General features: G+C 30.0%; 1 protein-coding gene across 1 annotated transcript; it reads left to right on the forward strand.

The window, feature by feature from the left end:
- The first annotated feature begins 7776 nt into the window (after positions 1-7776).
- Positions 7777-8902, forward strand: LOC148205083 (uncharacterized). The gene is made up of 4 exons (XM_088102191.1): positions 7777-7890; positions 7975-8079; positions 8169-8302; positions 8863-8902. The coding sequence occupies exons 1-4, from the start codon at positions 7777-7779 to the stop codon at positions 8900-8902; spliced, it is 393 nt and encodes a 130-aa protein (XP_087958317.1).
- The last annotated feature ends 279 nt before the right edge of the window (positions 8903-9181 follow it).

Genomic DNA, 9181 nt, shown 5'->3' on the forward strand with positions numbered 1-9181 from the left:
GGGATGGTTTGGGGTTGATTGTTGAGTCATTTCTAACTTTTTAGAGTCCTTAAGTTACTTGAGCTATAATAGGTAGAATGTGATTTTGTCACTAAGTTAAGAATTTAGTTGTTTTAGAGTTTATACCTTGTTGTAAACAATTTATTATTAGTTTAAGATAGGTTATACATTTTTCTTTAGGTATAAAATAGTTTATAATCCAATATAGGAGTGTTAAAACTTAGTAAAAGTGATTAAAATAGGTAATGAGTGGCTTAGAAGTGTTAATTTTGCTGTTTTAGTTTTGCATAATTTTGCAGGCTAGTTGGACGAGTATTTGGGGGGTTTTTGACAGAGAGTTGCAGTGGTTGAGCGAGCCAGCTCGCTGAGCTTGGGAACTTACTGTTTTGCCTCTAGCTAGGTGAGAAGAGTCTGTTAGTTGGGCGAGTGAGTTTGTTTTCTTAAGTGTTTTGGAATCCTTTTACCTATGTATATGGTTTGAAAAGATGTATTGGTTTATTGTATGATATACGAAAATGTTTAAAACTTATGTTTTGAATGGAATGAGATGTATAAGAGTCCTAAGGAGGATTCTTAAGGGTTGTATAAAATGTTGTTAGTAGAAATTTAAGAAATCAATATAGGGGTTATCTTGACACTCTAATGATCATTTATGCTCAATTAGAGATTGATGAGTCATGTCGTGAGAGGAGCAGGAGGTTTTAACTTGGGGGTCTTCTTCATGGTTGAACATTTTAACGGACTAACCTTGTGTGGTAGCTTTGAGTGGGTCAGTTGTTCCACCACACAAGTGTAGAACCTTCCATGGCTCGATATTTATACTATATTGTAAAGGTTATGGCCAAGTTTGAGTTAGTGGTGTGCATGGGAAAGATGTTTTGATATGTGTCAACTGAGTTGTATGATGAAATTTTATTTTTACCATGTTAAATTGTTTTATCATTAGCTCACTCTTGCCTTTGTTTTTGTTTGTCTGTGTGCGTTTTCTCTTTTGCGATGAAACAACAACATAAATAATTTCTTTTGTTCTCTAAGTATAGACTTTTCTTCATTAGAAATGTGTAGTTATTGTAAGTATATATTCATCTATGTAACATTTTATTTTAATCGTTTTATACTATTAAAATGAGACGTTACAATTTTCACATTTTTTAATTTTCTAATTCAAAAAATATATTCTGTATTATTTTTCTTGGAAGTAAGCCTATTTGTTTTTGTAACAATCAAACAATATGCTACAAACCCACTACTAGAATTTCTATTATCAAAAGGTTTATATAACTTAGATTTTTAACATTGAGTTCATTCGAAGAGAGAGTACTCTTAAGAGGAATTGGAGGAGATGAATTTGGCATATTAACTATGTTCGCATCAAGGGATTTAGAATGAATAATTAGCGTTGATTTGTGAGATGGAACATTTTTTTCATCTCTGGAAATGCAATGAGATTCGAGGGTAATTATGATGAAAACTCTCTTCTACCCCTGATAATAAGCACATACCACATGAAGAACATTCAACACCATATAACAAAACATAATTAGTCCTCCCGCCCAACTTCACAACAAACATAAGTAGTTTTGCCGCAAGTTGTGTTTCTAAAAAAAACAAAAAAAGCCAAAGATAATACACAAATGACGAGATTGAAGAGGAAACTTTCAAAACGCATATCTTTATATCAGTAACCATATTTCTTTTGATTTAAATATTTAAGATAATTTTAAAGCATGTAATTAATTTTTTCGATATATTGAATTTATTTTTAATTTTAACTTTTTAATAACCTGATTATTATTTCTTTTAAATTTATAATAACTCAAGGTATAAAAGACATAATTACAAAAATAATTAATATTATTTCACTTTATTGATTAGCAAATAAAAAACATTTTCTTAAATAGTTAAATTCAAATTAAAATATAGATATAATGTATAAAAATTAATTTTTATTTTTTTTCTCCTTATAAACATTTTTACAATAAAATATAACATTAAAAGTTATCATTTTATATTACTTTTATAACTAGGGACATTTTGATAATCTTCAATTTCTATCAATTAAACAATTTTTTTTATCTATCACATCAATTAAATTCTACACTAATTTTCACAAACTTTACTTTCAAATTCACTTTCACTCATCTTCAAATATTCTAAAAAAATAATAATCAATTCACTCTCAAATCTCCTCAAATCCATTCAATCACCCTAAAAGATATGTTGGGTTATGAGAAATATAACAGATATATTGTATGTAGTAAAACTATGTCCTTAAACTGGTATTATTGTTTGTTTACATATCCATTATAATTATATAAAAAGGTTGCATAAAGGACAGGTACGATATCAATGCAAAATAGTTTGCCTTACCTACCAATCGTTTGGGTTCCAAGCAAAAGGAGTTGAAAAACACAAAATATTTTAGAGACCTAGTGAAATATCACCGAAATAATCAAAACACAAATTAAAGAACAAACGAGTTAAAAGAATAATATTTTTTAACATATAAGACCATTGAAACCTTAAAATGCATGAAGAACTAAATAATTAAGAGCAAGGAGATTTTAGAGAAAAATAGACTTACTTGATATAAAAAAGATGATGATTTGTCCTTTCTAACAAACATGCTTAAAAGAACATTGGGGAACCATGCAAATTTTGGTAAGAATAGAAAGTACGAGAAAAGAGAAAAGGAAGAGTAAAAGGAAAACGTTGTGTGCTATAATTGCAAGAAACTTCAACACTTTAGAGCCAAACGTCCAAAATAAGAAAACAATGACAAAGAGAAAAAGGCATAAACTATTTTATAAGGAAAATAACTTCATGGCAACTTTGGGAGACCTAGATTCCTTGAAATATGAGTCAAAACAAGAAGTTTGTAAGATCCAAAAAAATATTTTTGATAAAATAAATTAAATGGATGGAGGTTTACATTTAAATTATTATGTTGATGATATGACTAAAGGATATGGTAGCTTAGTTGGCTTAAGCTTGTTAGTAAGGGAGGTCATAAGTTTAACTCTCATATAGAACACTTATTATTAAGAGTTAAAATGTGATATGAATATATATTATTAAGTTAAACTTATGATCAAACGATATCATGACTCAAATGCCTAGAGTGCATGTTCTAGAGGAAGAGGTCATGTGTTCAACTTTGATTCATATTTGTGTTTTGTATGTATGTCACGGGATTTTTATTTTGTACGTTGCATGTAAATCTCACTTTTTTAATCAAAGGTACAATCCTATCCCATTTTGAAAATATTCACTTTTATATAAATTGTAATCATCGTACCTTAAATTTTAGAAAATTTTGGCTGCATTTCACATTTGTCTTTAAGTGACACGAAATGAAAGTGGTGACACAAAATCTCCACAATCAAATATGTTCCCAAAGATCAACACAAAATGAAATGAATCAAAATTAAGTAAAATATATGGAATATAGATTATAAGTTATGTACTAATCAACTAATGAAGATTTATTACTCTTCTCAAACTATCCAACTAGACAATTCAAGATTCAATATAGTTATTGGAAAGTGGATTCTACTGTTCACCATTTTTAGAGATAAAAAAATATCAAATAACCACCACTTGTGAGAGGTGCAAGAAAGAAGAAGGAAATATTACTTAGAGACATGAGATCCCTAACAATCCATTATATTTTATGAGATTTTTTTTTTATGTTTGAGATATTGATTGCATGGTTCCATTTTCTATTTCTTCTAGTTACTCTTATATTTTACTTATTGTTGATTATGTGTCTAGATGGGTGGAGGATAATTCTACCATGACTAATGATTCTAAAATTGTTTTAAGTTTTATTGTTTCTAACACTTTTTTGTAGCTTAAAGTTGTTATCAGTGATAAGGGGAGAAATTTTAAACAATAACAACTTTATTCCAAAAGTGTAAGGTTACACATAGAGTTTCTACACCATGTCATTGACAAGTTGAGAATGCTTTAGAAAAACCACACCACAAATAGTGCTTGTGTATGCTAAACCATACAACTTTATTCCAAAAGTGTAAGGTTACACATAGGGTTTCTACACCATGTCATTGACAAGTTGAGAATGCTTTAGACAAACCACACCACAAATAGTGCTTGTGTATGTTAAACCATACAACTTATGTTTATTAGGCTAAAGAAAACACTTATGTTTGATGACACTTAATTCTTAAAATTATTACATTTTACACTTTGTTGTTTAAGCACATAACTAAAATCAAACAAAAGGATTTATTTAACTTTGATTTAACAATGGTGATTAAAGAAGTACTTGTATTCTTTATCTGAGGGAAGATAAAAAGGATTTTCTAAAAATAATACTATGTACTTGTATGAATCAAAAGTGACACTAAAACAATAATTTTTTTTGTTATATATTAATTATCGTGAAACCTTTCAAGAGTTAGTTGAAATGGAACTAGGTATAGCTTTATTGAAGTGAACTCGTATAAAACAATATATCTCTCATTCTATTATATGTGTATATTGCCTATCGTGTATGTCTTTGCATGCAAGTCTTGCAGAAAGATATTCGTGAAAACATTTATAAAACCCTAAATAATAGATGTTACAACCTTAAATGAATGTCTATATATTTATATATGTTTAGCTTTCTATAATTTGATTGGCAAAATCTTATTCTTAAATTACTATAAATCAAACCTACGATAGCTTTATTTTATAGTTTGATTCTATTTCATAGACTTATCATATAACCTAAATTCTAAACTAAGGATGACAAATGAACCTTTTATATAAACTTGTCAAATTAGTCTATCTCATAGAACTTGGCCCTCATGGGTTGAGGCCAAAAAAGCTCACAAAACCAAACTATTCTTTATTAAAAAAGTAAACATGACCAAATATCAATAAAGTTCTATGGACAAGGACCAGCCTATGGGCCTTCTTTGACAACTTTATTTCTAATAATCTAATGCTATAATATTATTCAAAGTTTTTTTTATTAAGTTAACATTTAGTCTAACATATGTTGTAACTTAATCATATCCACTAATCATGCGTTCTTGAATCAAATTATGCAATTGTATTAACATCTAGTTTCTTATTTTTTTGAATTTTATAAAATTATGTGTATTTTTATTCAATTTTGATATACAAAAATGTTTATATTATATTAGCATTGTTTTATAAAAACAATAACTTATTTGATTTTCTTATGGATGATTCTTTAGAGAAAAAACCATTTATTTTTAAATTTGAAACATGCTTATTATATTTTAGATGTCAAAACCAAAAATAATTTAAAAGCTTATTTATATATAATCTTTTTTAAATAGTTTATCAAAATAATATTCATAAAACATTCAAAACATGAAAGAATTAAAAAAAATGTGCTTTTACAATTGTATCCAAATATAAGTAATTTTGGAACTTACAAAAAATGACTTATTTGGAACATTTTTTTTCTTTCAAAATTACCTTATTTTTAAGCTTAAGCAAACTTACCATATATATTTTCAACTTTTCAAAATAATGAAATCATGTATTTTATAATATGATTACAATTAAAAATTTATTTTGAATAACTTTTTATAAAATCAATATTTATGTATTTATATTTAAAGAAAAAATATATTAGTAAAATATCATGCAAAATTTGAAAAGTGCATAATAGAGATTACAAAGCAAATGAAAGAAATAACTGAAAATTAATTAAAAATGAACTAATTTAGTTTTGGAGGGTCAATCTCATCCTCTCCTTGTCCCAACCCACTTTACGTGGGGCTTTGGGGGCTAGGGATTTTTAAAAACTCCCTGTTAAGTGAGCTAGAAAAATAGGACTTGATTTTAAAATGGTTAAGGTCAGTCATGAGCTAGGATCGCAAATGACAACTCTACTTCTATATGAGTATTATTTGAACTTGTCCCAATTTTGATGGAAAATGTTCACATTGACTGAATATTGGTATAGGTATAGATAATATCCAAATTTTTAAAATGGTTATGGAGATCAAAATGAGTATGTATATATTTGTCGATCCTTATATTCGATATTCACTCTCTTTCTTATACTTGATCATACATTTTGTTTATTAAGTAATCTAAACATATTATATGAACATTTATTTTACCTAGTTTTCTAACTCATTTTCACTACAAGAAAATAGCTAGTTACCCGCGGATCATTATATACGGATTAGATCGGTATGTAATAAACGTTTTATATACGGATATTGGGAAATCCATTATATACGGATAAATCCGTATATAATGAAAAAAATATTTATATACGGAGGATCCGTATATAATTGACGTACGTAATGTTGGCGCCTTTGAGCGCGAAGCTTTGTAGGGATAGTCCGTATCTAATATCTGTGTATAAGCTGATTTTAGAAAAAAACAAATTAAAATTAAACTGAAAGCTCTAAAATTTCCCCCCTCTATCACGCTCGAAAAGAACACATCTTCTCCCTCTTCTCGAACCTCTCCTCGAACCTTCAGTCCACTTCTCCCTCTTCTCGAACCTTCAGTCCACTTCTTCATTGCACTCTCTTCTCCGCTGTCAGTCCACCTCGCCGGCAGCGAGCCTCTGGTTCAGTGAAACCCGCACTCCACGTCACCGCTCGCGATTTGTGTGGATTCAGATTTGATTTGTCGAACACGGTGAGTAATCGAAACTTTGAGGATTATTTTTGTTTTCGTTTTCTCTTTTTGTTGTTTGGAGGTTTGACATTGCGACTTTGGAAACCCTAGGTTGGTTTCTTCGAAGTGGTAGAGATAAGTTCGACTTTGAATCGTTTAGATTTGAGGTTTATTTGAGTTATCTTTTCTCTGGGTGTTGTTACATTGTCCTATTTTTGGTCGTTGTTGTTTCGAGGTTTGAAATCGCGAATTTGGAAACCCTAGGTTGGTTTCTTCGAAGTGGAAGAGATAAGATCGAGTTGCTATTGCCTTCTACATTTGGTAAGTTTGAATTGCTTATATTTTGGTTTCGTTTTATTGGCTGTTATTGAAAATAGGTCTTGACCAAAACTAGTCACTGAAAATGGTTTGCTTCGTTTTGGGTGCTTTTATTGCTTTCATATATTAGTCATCATGGTTTTGACAATCATGTTAGTGGATCCTATTTTGTCAAAAAAGTGGTAACATGGTTTGAAGTTGTTTCCTGGTTAGGTCATGTAATCATTAGTCATAGTGTTCTTCATCCATTAGGTTATATTTTAGATTGACATGCACATATAGAATTAGGCATTTTTTATTTACTGAACATTCTATCCAATTCTGTATTTTAGCATTAATTAACATCAAATTAAGCATTTACAAATCATAAAATCATCCAAATATATTCTTTATCACATCAGAATTTAAAATTAAGAGAAAAATTATTTGATGTTAAGACTAGTTTTGACTAGTTTGCTTCAAATTTGGTCTAACCACTGATTTTGAGTTTCTCTCGTTCCAGTTGTGTTAAGCATTTTATCATCTTCGTTAAATTATTTGAATCATGTATGAACCCTACATTATCCTATTCCATTCATTTTACTAGGCTACGTAAACTAGCTAGAATTAGGAATTTTATTCTGCATTAGTTTCTTTTATATGTTCTTTGTTTTAGACTTTGATTAGGATCATATTAAACATGTTTAGCTATTAAGATCATGCATTTATGCAATGCTAAACATTCAGACTCAAAGTTGCAAACATATGCATAACTTGCTTAATGTTCTTACTTTAAAATTTTGGTGTACGCATTGAAATTTTGCATTGTTGTGAAACGGTCTTTTGGAGAAGTGGAACATGCCACTTTATAGACAAAAATGTGAAACGGCCAAAAAGAACAGGACATCTGACAAGGGTGGTTGTTTGCACACTGGGGGATCCATTAGCGTGCATGAGCATGCAATTCGTCTGGTACATATAAATTTATTTTTACATTTCTACTCATAAACTTTACAAATATTTGATGTTAACAACTTACATCTTCTTTGCTTGTAGTCACAGGAGCTTGGTCGGTCAGTGCATGTTGATGAAATATTTCAACAGACACATATTCGAGCATCAACGGGAGAATTTGTCGATGAAAGGTCTAGGAGGACACATGTTAGTTTCTACTAACTCTATTATATTCTTTATTAGGTTCTAATTCTTAGGTCTATCTATTTAACGATAATCATGTATTCATTTAACAGGAAGAGTTTGAAGCAAAATTTTCTCAAATAAGACCTGAGACAGCATTTGTTGGTGTTTCAGCATGTGCTCCCCTAGACCCTGCATATGAGGAAAGATTGAGGAACAAATGTTGGTTGGACGTTGCTGGTGGAAGGTAACAAGGGACGCGTATACGACATTGGAAATGTCAGTGCTCAAGATGACTGTGTCGATAGTTACATACAACAAACACATGCATCTTCTTCTCAGCAACCGATTGTAGAGGACATTTTTAACCTCCACACACGAGTATCAACCCATGATGACCAACTTCGACAGATGAACTCTCAATTGCAAGGCTTTATTGGCGTCATAATGCAGTACCTTCCGCCTCCTGCAGTCGCAATTTCACAACAATTTTTTCAATCCTAAAATCAGCCACATACTAATGTTCAACTACAACAACCACAACAACCACAACAACCACAACAACCACAACAACCAACAGATCAACCACAAGATGAAAATGTTTATGGAGATTACTAGTTATGTTTTTAGAAGTAGGGCATCTATTATGACTCAAACTTATTCCCTCAATAACTTAGTTCATGTTATTTGAACTTATTACAATTAACAATTATGTAAACTTTCTTATTATGCTTAATGTGAAATGCTTGTTTGTAGGTTTTAAGACTTAATTTATTTGTCAAATTTGTGAATGGATATAATGTGCAGGTCTTGTGAATTGTCTGTTTGGTATGGGCAGGTCTTGTGAATTGTCTATTTGGTATGCGCAGGTCTTGTAAATTGTCTGTTTGGATGAGCAGGTATGCTATTCACGTGAATTGATCAAAAACTGTTTAACTTATATACGGATTATCCGTATATAAGTTATATACGGATAATCCGTATATAAGTTATATACGGATAATCCGTATATAATGTTATCTACACCCTTTTTATATACGGATTTTTGGCCGTATGTAATCGTATATAACACCATTTTTTATACAGATTTTAGAGGTTATATACGGATTTCGACCGTATATAATTG

This window comes from Vigna umbellata, chromosome 1 (genome assembly GCF_029865625.1).
Source record: "Vigna umbellata cultivar VRB3 chromosome 1, Vumbellata_1.0, whole genome shotgun sequence".
In the NCBI taxonomy this organism is placed as follows: Eukaryota; Viridiplantae; Streptophyta; class Magnoliopsida; order Fabales; family Fabaceae; genus Vigna; species Vigna umbellata.

What these genes read in the sequence shown, in the direction of transcription:
- LOC148205083 (XM_088102191.1), top strand. Translation starts at nt 7,777, where the DNA reads ATGCCACTTTATAGACAAAAATGTGAAACGGCCAAAAAGAACAGGACA. An exon ending in ATGAGCATGCAATTCGTCTG is followed by an intron (nt 7,891 to 7,974) that starts GTACATATAAAT and finishes CTTTGCTTGTAG; the next exon opens with TCACAGGAGCTTGGTCGGTC. An exon ending in AAAGGTCTAGGAGGACACAT is followed by an intron (nt 8,080 to 8,168) that starts GTTAGTTTCTAC and finishes TTCATTTAACAG; the next exon opens with GAAGAGTTTGAAGCAAAATT.